Source organism: Oncorhynchus clarkii, chromosome 7 (genome assembly GCF_045791955.1).
Source record: "Oncorhynchus clarkii lewisi isolate Uvic-CL-2024 chromosome 7, UVic_Ocla_1.0, whole genome shotgun sequence".
In the NCBI taxonomy this organism is placed as follows: Eukaryota; Metazoa; Chordata; class Actinopteri; order Salmoniformes; family Salmonidae; genus Oncorhynchus; species Oncorhynchus clarkii.
Window position 1 is genome coordinate 54,843,808 of NC_092153.1, and position 18,629 is coordinate 54,862,436.

The 18,629-nt window shown below is 42.1% G+C and overlaps 1 protein-coding gene across 2 annotated transcripts in view; it reads right to left on the bottom strand.

Moving 5' to 3' along the window:
- Positions 1-642: 642 nt before the first annotated feature.
- The window catches only part of LOC139413475 (cell division cycle 42), a 39,748-nt gene continuing 21,761 nt past the window's right edge, over positions 643-18,629 (bottom strand). The window contains exons 2-6 of one of the 2 annotated variants that reach the window (XM_071160924.1): positions 11,757-11,897; positions 11,581-11,653; positions 11,051-11,160; positions 10,747-10,944; positions 643-2,709 (exon numbers count right to left, since the gene is read on the bottom strand). In XM_071160924.1, coding sequence (XP_071017025.1) covers positions 2,620-2,709; positions 10,747-10,944; positions 11,051-11,160; positions 11,581-11,653; positions 11,757-11,861 — 576 coding nt within the window. In that variant the 5' untranslated portion in view covers positions 11,862-11,897 and the 3' untranslated portion in view covers positions 643-2,619. Of the gene's footprint in view, positions 2,710-3,585; positions 5,765-10,746; positions 10,945-11,050; positions 11,161-11,580; positions 11,654-11,756; positions 11,898-18,629 lie in introns of those variants that run through there. The other variant, XM_071160925.1, reaches the window with a different exon arrangement.

Genomic DNA, 18,629 nt, shown 5'->3' on the forward strand with positions numbered 1-18,629 from the left:
TATGGCATCTGGCTGAAGGGAAGACACGCTACCTCACTCTCCAACCAAGGTGCATGAATTGAGGAGCAAACAGAAGTGAAGAGGAAATTCAACTTTTGGGCAGTGTTTAGACAGGCAGCTGATCTTTTTTCCACTACTTGGTCTTTCGACCAACCAGATCATTTTCCAGAGGTGATCTGATTGATCAAAAGTCCAACAAGATCAGAATTGGGCTGGCTTCGTAACAGTAGCCAGAGGTCAGTGGATTTAAGCTCTTAACATAAACAGCCCAAGAGTTGCTGAATTTTTTCTTCACTTGTGACTGTACTCATGCCTGCAGCTTCCCTTCTATCTAGTATCCATGGGGCAAGATGCAGTGTCAAGTGATGTGGTAGTCAAGTCACTCCACCAGAGATGTGTTGACATGCCCCACACATTTACCTCCTGCACCCTCTATAATTATTTTTATAAAGTAATACTTTAGTGAACTTCCATTTTCCTCCACAAGTGAATAGATATCTCCTACATCATGGTTGGAATGCGAGATGAGGGTAGTATACTTTTGTCTATGCAAACCACACAGAGCAGTATTGGGTATTTGACCCTTGAGCGCCACCTTGTTTTCTGTAAACTGCCTGATAAGAATGGCCAAGGAAAAAGGAGTAAAGGCAATTAAGGTATAAGTTTAATATTTTTTTTTAAAGAATGCATATACAAAGAACAGACGTCAGACAAAGCATTTGGTTTTGCACCAAAACAACGACAGGTTATAATAATAACAATATAATAAATGACTTGGGCTGCATGTCAACCCAACTCTGAGCTACCAGTCAAATCAACCAATCACGATCCAGGTTTAACAGACACTCTTCTGTCATTGGAAGGTTTAAATGAACTCCAATGAGTGTTTCTAGCTGGTGAGTCAGAGTTCAGCTGAGTTCCAGCCCCTAAACTGTAAAAGGAGAGGAAGTAACCTTTTTATAAAATCAAAAACCGCACAACTGAAAAGAAAAAAAACGATTTTGGTAAAAATATCTGGAGCCTACATTGACATGTGCCAGCTTACATCTTTAAATCTGTTAACCAATCATCTCAGAGACCAGGGGCTCATCTACATGCATCACCAGCAGGTTCAACAACATTTCGACAACGTTAACACCATAGAATTAAAAGTAATAGAACAGACAAATCCCTCAGACCACAGATGTTTTTGAGGTATACATACAGTATCATGGCAGCACCACAGCATTGCCATTGCAGCATGACAGTATGAAACACTGAGAAAGGCACAGAATTCTGATGTGGCACAGAATTCTGATTCAATAAGCATCAATTAATTAACAATTCAAATAGGTCATAAAATATGGCCGCAGGTGTACCTACTATAGAACGTTGCTTTGAACGGGGCATGTCAGCTCTACCAATTCTAATTCTATGGTTACCATAACGTTTTGACAATGTTGGACCTTAGCAACACATTAAGCACACACCACTTGTTCTGCTAACACTGTTTATGTTCCCTGCTTCAAAAGGCCAATTCCTGCATCAAGATCCATTGCTACGGGATGCCTTTAGTTTAGATATTTAGTAATGCCAGTCCCTAATTTACACCTAGCCTCATCCCCTACAGTACAGTCCTACAGTACAGTTCTGAAAGGATTGGATAGGTATGAGCAATATGGTAATAAAATGTTTCCCTATCCAGTTTATTAAGATCTACAAAAGTGCCCCGGGGGTAGGGGCATATTTGAGAAAGAAGTTTCTATGATCAGACTTCTGTTCTGTCATGTGGAGGGGAGACATTGGCAAAGAAAAAGGCTACTCAGCACTACTTCAGGTGGTTTTGGAGGTGGAGCAGCAGGATTGGGCACTTGACGTGCTCATCAAGAGGGGTGGGGATTAATAATGCAGCAGCTATTTCATTTGGGGGTGGAGCATAGGTCTTTCAGAACGGCTAACTGGCCAATGGCTGCAAAGAAGATGGATGACTAAGAGCCAAATCGACATCACTGACAGGGCAAGATGTCAAAGACAGTTTAAAAGTCAAAGTTCAGTTTAGCCTGATTTCCTAAATCACCTATGAGAGATGACACTTTTATGAGAGCCTATGTCACCTGTGTGTTGCCGGCATGGTTCAAACCCTTTGGATAGTAAAAAGGGACATGGTCTTGGCCTTCCCTTGAGTGCAGGATCTCAGTCTATAGTTACTGCCTCTCCTTGTCTCCTTCCCTGAAGTTTAAAGTCAATGCTCAGTGGGCATCCATCATATTGCTTTCACTAACTTTACTGTGAGATCAGTGTAGATTAAGATGAGGAGAGGAAGCCACTTTAGCCTACTGAGAGGCACGGATTACGCAGGACTGGGTTGTCTGTCACACATCTAAAGGCTCGTACTTACTGTTCTAACTGGAATAGGAGTGTGGCCATGATAGTCACGGTTACAAGCTGGGTTAGGTTCACTTCTGTCTCTCCATCCGCCGGCCCGCTGGTTTATTGCAGTCTAATCGGAAACTCGTTGTTTGTTTTTATACTTCGCTTCAGAGTAAATGGCTGTCAATCAGCCTTAGCAGAGCAAGGGATGGGATGGGCGGGTGAGGGTGTGTGTGAAGTGGTGTAAATGTGTGTGAGGGGTGGGGTCACTCATAGCAGCACACATTTGCGTTTCTTCTTGGGCTCGGGAGGCTCCAGCGCAGCCAGTATCGCCTCATCAAACACATTCTTTAGGCCTTTCTGTGGATACAAACAAACACACAGGCTCAATGAAGGGGCAGCATATACACACACACAACCCATGAGAGCGTCCGCTGGATAAGAGCATCTGCTAAATCACTAAACTAAAAAATTAAATGATCAATGACGGGGTAACACACACACACATGAAAGGGAAAAACAATAGCATGAATACAGAAAGACATTAAACAAAAAAAAACAAAGGGTTAAATGATCAAGTGCAAACAATACATAGCATTGGCAGAAATGAAAACCCAGGATACTTTATCTTCACAGACAGAGGTGAAAATGAAGTCAAGAGCAGTTGGGGATATGATCAACCTGAATTCATTCATATCAAAGTGAGGAGCGTTCAAAACAAAGTCTGGGCAAACAAGGTGGAGGAGGTACATGGGCTCAAAGAGACATTCCGCATCTCACACATACACACACAGTGGGAAGGGAAGTCAAATTAAACAACTACACCAAGCCAGACCACTCAAACAGTTTCACCAGATCACTAAAGAGCCTACTGTTAGCTGGAACTTCCCTTGGCTTTTGCTGATTAACGTGTAATTAGTTGGAGCAGCATGTTTCTGCGCTCACTGTTCGTTGGTAGAGCAGCTTAGGATAGGAAGGATGGCCTCAAGCCATGCCATGTAACAGGAGAGTGGTACAACACAGCTCTATGAGCAGAGCAGGAAGCCCCTGTATCCCTCTGTTTAAGGAAACTCAAGGAACCCTGTAGAAACAAACTATGGCAAGACATGTTTTACCCAGAGATCAGGCTCTATTAAAAATTGGTCTAGGAGGCTATGTAGCAATATGACGCAGCACGATTGAGCTGCTATCCAGCTGTCCCCGTAGATGGAGGAAAAGACAGGCGGACAAAAAGAATAGCAATTTCAGTTGTCCTTTATTAATTCATGTCACAAATCATTTCACACGATTATATTAGCTTTTTATTTATTTTTACTCCCAAGACGGCTAGATATGAACTGCAGCAAATGGCACTACAGAGTGGTACATAGAGAGAGTTTGGCCTGTTAGAGCTGGACGGCATGGTGCTGCCTTGGAGGATTCCATTCAGGATGACTATTTGGTGGGGGTGTAACGGTTCATTAAACCCATAGTTCGGTACATAGTGTGGTTGGGGGGGGGGGGGGGGGTCACGGTACAACGGAAAAATTAAATGCCATTCACAGCATTCAGCAATCACAATGTTCCATTGTTTGTTGTGACTGGACATTGGTCATCCATTTATATTTTCTTAATTAAATTTCTTTACTTAGATTTGTGTGTATTGGGTATATGTTGTGAGATTGTTAGATATTACTGCACTGTCAGAGCTAGAAAGACAAGCATTTCTCTACAACCACAATAACATCTGCTAAACACATGTATGTGACCAATACGATACGATATGGATTGTTTTGTTGGCCGTTTCACGTTTCCACTAATGCTGCATTTGTAACCATGTGGGAAATAGGAATTTACCAGTTGTGAAGTCGTAAATACATGTGATTTGAACTCATTGAGAAATGCAGATTGGCTTATGGCGAATAAGCTGTGTCAACCATAAACTAAAAGTACAGCTATCATGCTTGTAAACAGATTATGAAGGTCAAAAAACACATTAATAGATTGCCTTTTATAAAAAATGTTAACTGCGGTTAGAGGCCATTTCCATAGTAGGTGACATCAGAGGTCACCATGTGGGAGAAGTGGGTGCTCATCGTACCCAATTAGTTCCCGGCTGTGCCTCACAAAAGGAAAGTTTGAAATGTGCCAAATTTGGATTACAACACGTGCATCAGCTTTAGTTGATTTAATGGAAGACTGAAGTGTTTTTTCAGCTCAGATTCACTTAAGGGAAAGGGAGATACCTAGTCAGTTGTACAACAACGCATCTTCCCCATTTAACCTGAGACAGCACCCCGCACCTCTGATTCAATCGATATCCAAGTCTTCTGCGCCCAGGGAACAATGGGATAACTGCCTTGCTCAGGGGCAGAACAGATTTTTTTTACCTTGTCAGCTCAGGGATTAGATCCAGCAACCTTTCGGTTACTGGCCCAACGCGCCTACCAGATACCGTGAAGAGGCATATGCCTTCAACGTAGCATAGACATAGCCTATAGGCCTAGTGTTTATTTTGTAAATATACGTTATATATTAATTCGGGTTCACAGTGCGGACCGAACCGAGGTTACCCTGCCAAACAGTTAGGTATGAATACATGTACCATTACACCCCTACTATTTGGGTTCTAGCTCTAAATGGTTGCCTTTGCAAGTTTGGTTTTAAAGTTTTAAAATCCATGGTCTGCCATGGGTCAGTACTGCCCAAAAGGTTCTAACATGGCTGCCGTGATATCATCAAAGAGCATTGTTGTAATGCTTCTTGGTTGAAACCGTGATGGCCAAACTCTGTTGCTCTGGCACAGCCCTAAATGTAAATGGTCAGACCGCAGGCTTGTCATACATCAGCAGTAGTACAAAAAACACATGAACATTAGGAATCATGGAGGCTTGTAGAATTGGTGCTTAAATCACAATGCTGTGGAGCCAAGTAAATAAGACACTCCCTTAACTCTGGACTCTCCAAATAATATAGCATGGGGAGGAGGAGAAACACTAACCAAAGAAGAGACATGGGCTGTGTCTCAAATCACATGCAAACTCCCAGAAAGTACACTACTTTGTCCACTATGGTAACAGGATGTCATTTGAGATTCACCCAGGGAGGATAAGTGATGGGATTAACCAAACCAAAACAGTCCTTCAGGCACAGTAAGGCCCATGAGGACAAGTAAACAAAAAGACAAGGGAAGGAAGAGCAATGGGACACAATAGAAAGTAGCACTGTCATAACGGGGGAGTGGATACAGGGGATTGCTTTAAGATGTTCTGGGTTGGTTGGGTAAAACGACAGGTTAAAACTAAAAGTAAGCAGCAAACAATTTGAGAGAAAGGAGGAACGGATTTTAGAATATACAGCACTTCCTCTTTCTTTGCGTCTCTGGTGGCTCTAGGGCGGCTAGGATAGCTTCATCAAATACATTCTTCAGCCCTCGCTATAACGACAAAGGAGAAGGGAGAAAATGACAGCACAGTTAGCACAGCAAACAGAGAAAGAGGAGATGAGCAGAGAAGACAAGAAAAGAGGAGAGCGGAAGAGGCAGTGGAGGAGAGATAGCAGTAGAGGCAAGAAGAAATTGAAATGGCAAAATGCAGATGAGAGCGAGTGAGGTTAGGAGAAAGAGTGCAGGCAACATTGTGTAGAAAATGTAAGGACAGAGCATTAGGAGACTAGAGCGAGGACTAGAAGATGGATCTACTGTAAAACGTTGGTAAAGGAGATGAGGAAGCCTCTAGAGAGATACCGCCCTGTGAAATAGGAGAGGATGAGCTCGAGATAGAAGTTTCTGTGACCAACAGATCTAGGTTCAGATTACCCTATACCCCCTGTTACAACCTTCACCATGTGGATAAAACATCTGACCCAGGTCCAATGGTTAGGGGCAACTTCTGTTTTGCCTACTGGGGAGACAGTCAGTCACACAGGAAACAGGATATTGCATCAGCATCTGTTACGCCAGTGGAAGCTGGTCTAGAGAGAGGAAGGAAGGCGGCAACACGCCAGGCCAGTGTAGGAGAGAGACAAGATGGGGAGGGAGCGGGGACCTAAAACTAAACTGGGCCACAGCTCACATCCACTGGGACCCATTGTTTCCACAATACAGCCCAACTCCCACCGCGTAACACCATCAGACAAGATGGCCGTATGAGATGGTGGTGATAGCTGTACTCCTCTTTGCAGCTTAGAAATGGACATCTCTGATATGCGCAACAGGGTGATAATGAGGACAATATTTTTCCATCTAAAAGGATTAATATAATATAGACTGTTTGACAATCTGCTTTGTTTGACTACTGGTGCAGCTCAAGCACACCCCTGTACCACAAGCTGATGGAAATGTTGAATTTTGGGTGCAAAAAAAACTACTAACGCCTACAAACAACTTCATCAGACCAACTTTTTATCTGCAACTAAAAATACTGCACCTTCCTGAATGAGGCCAACAACTGATAGACTGCAGACAGCAGCTGCTAAACACTTTAGAGTAGGGCTAGGCAATGTACGTCTATCTATGCATATTGTTTTACGATAAGTATATTGACCGATTTCACTACTGTTTCTACTACTGTAGCGATTCAAAGGGAACAGCCAGAGTGGGACTTGAACCAGAGACCATGTGGTTCCAAGGGTACTAGTACCTTTGTGCCATAAAAGGTCTGGGTAGATCAGATGAATACACAGACCAGAGCATGCAGTCTACCCCACTTTCTTGTTTCTTTGAGCAGTGACAGATGATATAGGGCATCTATTCAGCTGAGCAGAGAGAACACTTACCTGCAGGTGGCCTGTGTAATTTCAAGATTGAGTGAAGATGTGTGGGAGTGTCTCAGGCTGTCTTACCTCGGTGAAGACGATGTTTTTTTGTGTGTGTATACAGTTGAAGTCAGAAGTTTACATAAACCTTAGCCAAATGCATGTAAACTTAGTTTCACTATTCCTGACATTTAATCCTAGTAAACATTCCCTGTCTTACGTCAGTTAGGATCACCAGTTAATTTTAAGAATGTGAAATGTCAGAACAATAGAGCAAATTATATATTTCAGCTTTTATTTCTTTCATCACATTCCCAGTGGGTCAGAAGTTTACATACACTCAATTAGTATTTGGTAGCATTGCCTTTTAAAAATGGGTTTAACTTGGGTCAAATGTTTCAGGTTGCCTTCCACAACCTTCCCACAATAAGTTGGGTGAATTTTGGCCCATTCCTCCTGACAGAGCTGGTGTAACTGAGTCAGGTTTGTAGGCCTCCTTGCTCGCACACGCTTTTTCAGTTCTGCCCACACATTTTCTATAGGATTGAGGTCATGGCTTTGTGATGGCCACTCCAATACCTCGACTTTGTGGTCCTTAAGCCAGTTGCCACAAATTTGGAAGTATGCTTGGGGTCATTGTCCATTTGGAAGAGCCATTTGCGACCAAGCTTTAACTTCTTGACTGATGGCTTGAGATGTTGCTTTAATATATCCACATAATTGTCCTTCCTCATGATGCCATCTATTTTGTGAAGGGCACCAGTCAATCCTGCAGCAAAGCACTCACAACATGATGCTGCCACCCCTGTGCTTCATGGTTGGGATGGTGTTCTTCGGCTTGCAAGCCTCCCCCTTTCTCCTCAAAACATGACAATGGTCATTATGGCCAAACAGTTATATTTTTGTTTCATCGGACCAGAGGACATTTCTTCAAAAAGTACGATCTTTGTCCCCATGTGCAGTTGCAAACCGTAGTCTGCCTTTTTGTTTTATGGCAGTTTTTCGAGCAGTGGCTTCTTCCTTACTGAGGGGCCTTTCAGGTTATGTCGATATCTTCTTGATTCTACTTGAGACGCATATGTCTCAAGTAGGCACCTGGAAATGCAAATGCGCTACGCTAAATGCTAAATGTACTCGTTAAAACTCAAACCTTGATCAAAATTCACAAGCAGGGTATTGAATTAAAGCTACACTCGTTGTGAACCTAGCCAACAAGTCAGATTTTTAAAATGCTTTTCGGCGAAAGCATGAGAGGCTATTATCTGATAGCATGCACCACCTCAAAATGCCTGAATGCGACGTAAACAAAGACTCTGCTTATCCGACGCAGCACAAAACGCAGAAATAAAATATAAAACATTCATTACCTTTGACGAGCTTCTTTCTTGGCACTCCTATATGCCCCATAAACATCACTATTGGGTCTTTTTTTCGTTTAAATCGGTCCATATATACCCAAAATAACTTTCTATGGAAGCTGTGTCATTCAGAAAAAAACATCGTTTTTAAACGCTGCGTCATTTTTTAAAATTAAAAAAGTCGACGATAAACTTTCACAAAACACTTCGAAATCCTTTTGTAATCCAACTTTAGGTATTAGTAAACGTTTATAATCTATCAAAATGATTACAGGGCGATGTATATTCAATAGCTCCTCGTCTGCAAATCAATGGCTGCCAATGTCCACATTTACAGCATCCTGGTGGAGACTGGAAGAAACGGAAGCCAGATAGTTGGATTTTCCAACAAAAAATTCAATTGAAAATGACGACAATGGCGACATTGTGGAATTTGTATGAATTGCATGCAGGTCGATATTAAATTTTGTCCCCTTTTAACAACCCATGGAAGTGACTTAAGAAAATTATTTTTAGCTTTCAGAGAGCAGTTTTTCTTGCGTTTTTCAATGAAACACACGATCTGTTATAGTCACAGCCGTGATTTAACCAGTTTTAGAAACTTCAGAGTGTTTTCTATCCACACATACTAATCATATGCATATACTATATTCCTGGCATGAGTAGCAGGACGCTGAAAAGTTGCGCGATTTTTAACAGAATGTTCGAAAAAGGAGGGGGTAGAAGTAAGAGGTTAAAGCACTCCTTTTACTGTGGATATTGATACTTTTGTACCGGTTTCCTCCAGCATCTTCACAAGGTTGTCCTGGGATTGATATGCACTTCTCTAGGAGACAGAACGCGTCTCCTTCCTGAGCGGTATGAGGGCTGCATGGTCCCATGGTGTTTATACTTGCGTACTATTGTTTGTAACAGATCAACATGGTACCTTCAGTGGTTTGGAAATTGCTCCCAAGGATTAACTAGACGACTTGTGGAGGTCTACAATTTTTTTTCTGAGGTCTTGGCTGATTTCTTTTGATTTTCCATGATGTCAAGCAAAGAGGCACTGAGTTTGCAGGTAGGCCTTGAAATACATCCACAGGTACACCTCCAATTGACTCAAATTATGTCAATTAGCCTATCAGAAGCTTCTAAAGCCATGACACCATTTTCTGGAATTTTGCAATCTGTTTAAAAGGCACAATCAACTTAGTGCATGTAAACTTCTGACCCACTGGAATTGTGATACAGTGAATTATAAATGAAATAATCTGTCTGTAAAAAAATTGAAAAATTACTTGTCATGCACAAAGTAGATGTCCTAACAGACTTGCCAAAACTATAGTTTGTTAATTAACAATACATTTGTGGAGTGGTTGAAAAACAAGTTTTAATGACTTTTAATGACAACCTACGTGTATGTAAACTTCCCACTTCAACTGTACACGACCGTTCAAAAGTTTGGGGTCACTGAGAAATGTCCTTGTTTTTGAAAGAAAAGCAACTTTTGACCATTAAAATATCAAATTGAACAATAACAGTGCGGACATTGTTAATGTTCTAAATGGCTATTGCAGCTGGAAACAGCAGAATTTTAATGGAATATCTACATAAGCGTACAGAGGCCCATTATCAGCAACCATCACTCCTGTGTTCCAACGGCACGTTGTGTTAGCTAATCCAAGTTGATCATTTTAAAAAGGCTAATTGATCATTAGAAAACCTTTCTGCAATTATGTGAGCACAGATTAAAGTTTTATTGCTGCTTTAATCAGCACAACAGTTGACTTTTAGGCTAGTTGAGTATCTGGAGCATCTGCATTTGTGGGTTCGATTACAGGCTCAAAATGGCCAGAAACAAAGTACTTTCTACTGAAACTTGTCAGTCTATTCTTGTTTTGAGAAATGAAGGCTATTCCATGCGAGAAATAGCCAAGAAACTGAAGATCTCGTACAACGCTGTGTACTACTCCCTTCACAGAACGGTGCAAATGGGCTCTAGCCTTTTAAAATTATAAACTTGGATTAGCTAACATAACGTTCCATTGGAACACAGGAGTGATGGTTGCTGATAATGGGCCTCTGTACGTCTATTAAAATAAATCATCAGTTTCCAGCTACAATAGTCATTTACAACATTAACAAGGTGTACTTGATATTATTTTAATGGACCCCCCCCCCAAAAAAAGGATATTTCAAAGTGACCCCAAACTTTTTAACGGTAGTGTGTGTGTACATATGTGGAAGTGACTTGAATGTGCTAGGCTGGGGTGTGTTGCGTACGCGTGTCTGTGTGGGTTTGTATGCGAGTGTCTGGTCTTACCTGCGTGAGAGCTGAGCACTCAACGTATTTGACAGCCTTGAGGTCTCTGGCCAGTTTCTCTGCCGTCTCAGGAGTGATGGGCTTCTGCTTGTTCTTGGCCAGCTTCTCTATGGTGGACGGGTCGTCTCGCAGATCTATCTGAGTCCCCACCAACAGGAACGGGGTCTTTGGACAGTGATGGGTGATCTCTGGAACCCACTGGAACACACACACAGGTTAGAGTGTGAGTGATATGTGGAGGAGGGAGAGACTAGAAGAGAGGCAGAAGGAGGATATGAGAAGAAGAGGGGGAGCGTAGACCCACCTTTTCTTTTACGTTTTCGAAGGAAGAGGGGGATACGACGGAGAAACAGACGAGGAAGACGTCTGTCTGGGGGTAACTCAGAGGCCGTAACCTGTCATAGTCCTCCTGACCTGGAGAGAAAACAAACGTTACACACACATACACACCTGGAACGCAACATGCTTTCAAACTTTTGTTAGGTACTCTAAAACACAAGCACTTCGATGCACACACCGAAACACACACAAAGGGACTTTAGTGTCAGTATTCAGGCTGTCCAGAGAAGGCAGGGTGTGTCTCTGAGCAGACTGAGGCAGAGTCAAACCTCTCCACTGTATAGAAACCAAGACAAACCCCAGTCTAAAATAGCAAGGACACACACACACACACACACACACACACACACACACACACACACACAATGCAGCTGATGGGAGGCTGTTTCTATAACAATACCAGTCCCTTTACTACAGCTTAGTGAACCTAGCTACCCTTAGTCATCAGTAGGACACACACGATGAGACAGGGCATTGAAGAGGAGCATACTTTACCTGCAGTGTCAAACAACCCCAGGGTGTAGGGCTCCCCTCCTATCATTACAGTTACAGCATAGTTGTCAAACACCTGCGACAGAGAGAGAGGGGAATGGTAGAGAGAGCAAGGGGGAGGGAGGTTTGAGACAGTGTGTGAGTGTCAGTGTGAGTGTCAGTGTGCATAAAGTACTTACCGTGGGTACATATTCAGAGGGGAACTTGTTTGTGGTGTAGGAGATGAGCAGACAGGTTTTACCCACAGCTCCATCCCCCACCACAACACATTTGATCGTCTGCATAGCTGTGCTTTAGAATCCTCTTTACTCATTCAAGATCTAGAGAGAAAAGGGGAGAGAAAGATTAGTGACGGTCAGATATAGAGCTGTGTGGGTAGCTAGTAGTGTCAAAACAACAGGCTAACATGAGCACCCTGTTTAAACTATTCTAAAATAAGATGAAAGTTGAATGAAAATTTGATTGCAGTGTTTTCCACAAGCACATGGAGTAGCCAGCCAATTAGAAAAAGTAGCCAGCCAGGCTCCCCCGGGCTGGGGGAGGTTACGTTTTTTTTGACCGAACAAGCTCTATTTTGGTAGCCTCTGGTACATTCAAATGCTAGATTGTATTTTCAACCAGCAACTCAGGAAATAACACTTGATAAAAAAATAATATAATTTATTTTGTCAATCACACTTTAGTGTTAGTTTCATCAGCTGTTTTACAATATAAAATAAAAAAAAGAACATGTTTTGGCTACACTGGGCCTTTAAAGAATCCTGTAGGAGTCTGCTGACTTACCAGGCTTTAAGCTTCCTTCAAAGGAATTTTCTCAGCTAGTGCCTTCGGAAAGTATTCAGACCATTTAACTTATTCCACATTTTGTTATGTTACAGCATTATTAAAAAGTCCCCTCATCAACCCACACACACACAAACCCCATAATGACAAAGCAAAAACAGTTTTTAGAAACTTTGGCAAATCTTTTAAAAATAAAACAAATGCCTTATTTAATTAAGTATTCAGACCCTTTGCTATGAGACTCAACTGAGCTCAGGTGAATCCTGTTTCCATTTATCATCCTTGAGATGTTTCTACAACTAAATTGGAGTCCACCTGTGGTAAATTCAATTGATTGGACATGATTTGGAAAGGCACACACCTGTCTATATAAAAGGTCCCAGAGTTGACAGTGCATGTAAAAAATAAAAACCAATCAATGAGGTTGAAGGAATTGTCCGTAGAGCTCAGGGACAGGATTGTGTCGAGGCACAGATCTGGGAAAGCATACCAAAAAATATCTACAGCATCGAAGATCCCCAAGAACACAGTGGCCTCCATTATTCTTAAATGGATAAAGTTTGCAACCCCCAAGACTCTTCCTAGAGTTGGCCGCACGGCCAAACTGAGCAATCGGGGGAGAAGGGCCTTGGTCAGGAGGTGACCAAGAACCTGATCGTCACTCGGACAGAGCTTCAAGGGTCCTCTGTGGAGATGGGAGAACCTTCCAGAAGGGCAACCATCTCCGCAGCACTCCACCAAATCAGGCCTTTATGGTAGAGTGGCCAGACGACAGACACTTCTCAGTAAAAAAGGACTCTGACCATGAGAAACAAGATTATCTGGTCTGATGAAACCAAGTTAACTCTTTGGCCTGAATGCCAAGTGTCACGTCTGGAGGACACCTGGCACCATCCCTACGGTGAAGCACGGTGGTGTCAGTGTCATGCTGTGAGGATGTTTTTCAGCGGCAGGGACTGGGAGACTAGTCTGGATCGATGGAAAGATTAACGGAGCAAAGTACAGAGAGATGCCTTGATGGAAACCTGCTGAACAGCGCTCAGGACCTCAGACTGGGGGCGAAGGTTCACCTTCCAACAGGACAACGACCCTAAGCACACAGCCAAGACGACGCAGGAGTGGCTTCAGGACAAGTCCCTGAATGTCCTTGAGTGGCCCCGCCACATCTCTGGAGAGACCTGAAAATAGCTGTGCAGCAACACTCCCCATCTTACCGGACAGAGCTTGAGAGGATTTCCAGAGAAGAATGGGAGAAACACTCCAAATACAGGTGTGCCAAGCTTGTAGCGTCATACCCAAGAAGACTCGAGGCTGTAATCGCTGCCAAAGATGCTTCAACAAAGTACTGAGTAATGGGTCTGAATACATGTACAGTTGAAGTCAGAAGTTTACATTCACTTAGGTTGGAGTCATTAAAACTTGTTTTTCAACCACTCCACAAATTTCCTGTTAACAAACTATAGTTCTGGCAAGTCTGTTAGAACATCTACTTTGTACATGACAAGTAATTATTCCAACAATTGTTTACAGATTGTTTCACTTATAATTCACTGTATCACAATTCCAGTGGGTCAGAAGTTCACATGCACTAAGTTGATTGTGCCTTTTAAACAGATTGCAAAATTCCAGAAAATGGTGTCATGGCTTCTGATAGGCTAATTGACATAATTTGAGTCAATTGGAGGTGTACCTGTGGATGTATTTCAAGGCCTACCTTCAAACTCAGTGCCTCTTTGCTTGACATCATGGGAAAATAAAAATAAATCAAAGACTTCCACAAGTCTGGTTTATATTTGGGAACAATTTCCGAACGCCTGATGGTACCACGTTCACTCAAAGATGCATATATTTCATTCTAGCGGAAGAGGACTTTTCTCAGACTAGCAAACTGAAAAGTAGAAAAAGTACCTGGCTGAAAATGACTAATCTGCTGTCTAGCCAACTGCCAGCGCTAGTGTAAATAAACTAAATTGTCTTCATTCACATTCATTCCAAGCACTGTCGGTGGACTGCGACTGAGGTAGTGACAACATACTGTCCCCTAAATGAACACGAGAACCAGAGTTGAGGAAGACGACAAGTTGAGATCCTGATGTGCTGAAGTTCACCCAGTTAAAAAGGTGAGACAGAGCTCTGCAGAGTCTGCCTGCCAGTTGGGATGTGCACGGTTATTTGAATATCTGAACGGATGTTAGTATTCAAATACTTGGAGTATTCATTTGTGAATAATGTGTTACATAAGGGTAAAGCAAGACAGTTTTAAATTAATTTGAAATAACTTCAGTGTAGTTATGATGACCACCGCGTGCCTCATAAAAAGAACGGTATCCTTTACGTGTGTAGCTTGTTGTTTATGTTGGCAAATCAAAGCGGAAGAGGTTCAAATCGGTAGAAAGTGGAGTGAAAGTTCACTAATGCAGTGCAAGATGGAATACTATTACAGAATTAAAAGTTAGCTAAATGAGGACTAGGCTACAATGAGCAACCCAACAGGTAGGCTGTTTTATCTGAATGGCATTGGGAAGAAAGCAGAGCATGTGCCCTCAATAAGCCTAGCTAGCTAGCTTCTCTAGGCTACTCCATGCAAGACAGGCATGGTTATATGGGATGATAAACAATATTGTGGTTGCTACAAGTTCTCTAGTTTTGCTGTAGTCAAGTTCCCTTAGAGTCTCTCTCTCCCTCAGTCTGCTCGCCACACATGCTGACCAATACCCTCCGCAGCTGTAGCAATAGTGCACAAGTCTCACCTTTGCGCAGTAGTGCTCAGGTTAAAAAATATATTTTTAAAAATAAAATAGTTTTGAATATCTGACAAAAAGTCCTGATACTATTTGAAGAGTCAAATTATTTCAAACACCCATCCCTTCCTGCCAGTCACAATTCAACTAAGCTTGGGCAGTATACCGGGGTATTTGGAAATAGCCACAGAATGGTTTTTCAAATCAATTTGAATATTTGTAGCTACTTTAAGTAAATACCTTAAGTCAACTTCTGCAATACACGTTAGGAGATAAGGACTGCGTTCTTCATTTCACCATCACAATTTTTCATCATGACACTTACTGGTAGTTCTCAGTCGTGAGGTGTTTGTTTACAAGGTCACAATGACGAGACCAGAGCCTTGTGAGTGAGTCACTTTTATTCAGCACGCACCAGGTGATCGCGTTACAGTATGGAATTCACAACCAAATGTTCGTCCGCTAGATATCTTAGCTATTAAGTTAACCGTGTAAAAATGTGCTAAATTCTCTGTAGTGGTGCATTTGGTTTGCTAATTTAGTAGCTAGTTAGCCATCTAGCTAAGTGGTTAGCTTCTTCCAAAAATCAAGCTTCACATGACAGCAGAGAATCCCCTCCCAGATCAAGAGCCTTGCTTTTTAGCATTTAATTAGCATGCTCTATGGGATTTTACTATGGGATTACAAAGGCGGAGTGGGGTATCCTGGTATGACAATCTGGATACCACCCAAGCCTATAATACACAACACCCTCCCCCATTGTCTTCTGAACTATCACTCACATGCTGGTTACATACAAACTACCTACCTCTCATAACAATGCACACCATCTCCCTCTATTTCGCTACCCTCACACACCTCGCTGAATACACACTCCATCTCATTACACATACACACCTTACTCGCTCTTGCTCATTACATAAACGCTGTTTTCGTTACTCCCTCTGTCCCCCTCTCATTCTCATTCTCTTTATCTAGTCACGGAGACCAAATCTCAGTACAGTTAGAAATAACTGTTGGTTAAGTAGTACAACAGTGATTATTGGATGCCTAACACCGAGATCTCCTGTTCAATAGCCGAGTAAGGCCCGGTCTGTAAAACAACCCCTTGCACAGGACAAACTCTTCTGCATTATGGGGATGGCTTCAATAGCATTCAAATGGGTTGAATGGAACGCAGGAATGTTGCTTATCCATTCATCTGATAGATCTGGGTGATGGGAATGGACAGGGGCCTGTACTGCAACTATACATCACACCTCCAGACACTGCCCTAATGGAGAGAACTGAGACAAAGACATTTGGATAATTTACATAGAGTAGTGTTCTTCACACATACACAGCAGAGCTGGGCTGCTGGCATAGAAAAATGGGCTCTGTCAGTGAGATGGAGAACACAGGGTTTTGTGAGGCTAGAGAAAAAAAAAACATTGATCTTTATAGTTTATCCATATACTCTGTACCCATAGACTGAACAAGCCCAAGGTCACAATAATGCTGACATTTTCTGTTTTACTGGGAGGGGTGGGAATCAGTAAGCACAGAGAGGAACGGGGAAGAAACAGTTTTCCTTGAGAAAAAAAAACTATCAAACTGAATGTTGGACACTGCTGACAGCTAGACCTAGATGATGCACACTAACATCTAGAAGCAAAATCAATCTCATATTTACACATGCACAGAAAACTACACTGTCAGAGGTTATTGGCACAACACATTTGAATTAGCCTAAATTGTTGTTCTCTCCCTTTGAGCCAGGCTGTCCTCTAGCCCAGGGAAACAGGCTGAATCCTCAGCCAAGTTGCATTAATAGTGTGACAGACGACCATTTACACCCACCCGCCGTACTATTGCTCGCCCTCCATCCGCCCTCTGACCAGCCAGCCTTCCCCTCCCCCTCCCCGTGCAGACAGTGGGTCACTGCGGCTTTAAGCTGAGGCATAACGTCATCGGTTTAGAAGCGCTGCACAGCATAGCACAGCTCACAACAACACACAGCATAGAACTCAAAGCCACTCACTGACAACTCACAAAAGTGATTCAGAGTACCCGGCAGCAGGTCATAACAGACACTGCCACAATGACCGTATAATCGTGTAACAGATGGATATGATGAAGACAGTCATGAAAATAAGATAACCGTCAATGGTTAGGGAACAAAAATAAAAATGGGTGGAACGAACAGCTGACAGAATTGCCAGGCATTGTTGTTGAGTCAATTTCTGCGGTAACTTTCGGTTACTGGCCCAGTGCAAATACAAAACGTGATTTTCTTGGCAGTAGGTAGCCTAGTGGTTAAGAGTGTTGGGCCAGTAACCGAAAGGTCAGTGGTTCGAATCCCCGGGCAGACTAGGTGAAAAATCTGTCAATGTGCCTTTGAGCAAGGCACTTCACCCTAATTGCTCCTGTATGTTGCTCTGTATACAAGAGAGTCTGCTGAATGATTAAAATGTAAAAATATGGTAAATGTTTAATACAATACTTTTTAAAAAATGGATTAAATTGAAACTGTCTATGCTAGTGAGACAATACCCCACCCATAATGTCAAAGTGGAATGTTTTTTTAAATATTTTTTTTAATTAAAAATTAAGTCAAGTATTCAAACCCTTTGTTATGGCAAGCCTAAATAAGTTCAGGAGTAAAAATTTGCTAAGAACAAGCCACATAAGTTGCATGGGCTGTGTGCAATAGTGTTCAACATGATTTTTAAATGACTACCTCATCTCTGTACTCCACACAACTACTTATAATGTCCCACAATCGAGTAGTAAATTTCAAAACAGAATCAACCAAAGACCAGGGATGTTAGTCAATGCCTCACAAAGGGAACCTATTGGTAGGTGGGGAAAAAAGGGGGCAAAAGCAGACATTGAACATCCCTTTGAGCATGGTGAAGTTGATTACACTTTGGATGGTGTATCAATACATCCAGTTACTACAAAGATACAGGCGTCCTTCCTAACTCAGTTGCCAGAGAGGAATGAAACCGCTCAGGGATTTCACCATGAGGTCAATGGTGACTTTAAAACAGGTACAGTTTAATGGCTGTGATAGAAGAAAACTGAGGATGGAGCAACAACATTGTAGTTACTCCACAATACTAACCTAAATGAGAGTGAAAACGAAGCCGGTACATAATAAAAAATCTTCCAAAACATGCATCATGTTGGCAATAAACTGCAAAAAAAGTGGCAAAGAAATTACCTTCGTGTCCTGATTACAAAACATTATGTTCAGGGAAAATACATCACTGAGTACCACCTCATATTTTCAAGCATTGTGATGGCTACATCATGTTATGGGTATACTTGTCAATGGCAAGGACTAGGAAGTTTAGAATAAAAAATAAACTTATTAGAACTACGCACGGGTAAAATCCTAGAGGAAAACATGGTTCAGTCTGCTTTACAACAGACACTGGGAGACAGATGTACCTTTCAGCAGGACATTAACCTAAAACATGGCAAAATCTACACGAGCTGATTAGCAAGTTGACATTGAATGTTCCTAAAATGGCCTAGTTACAG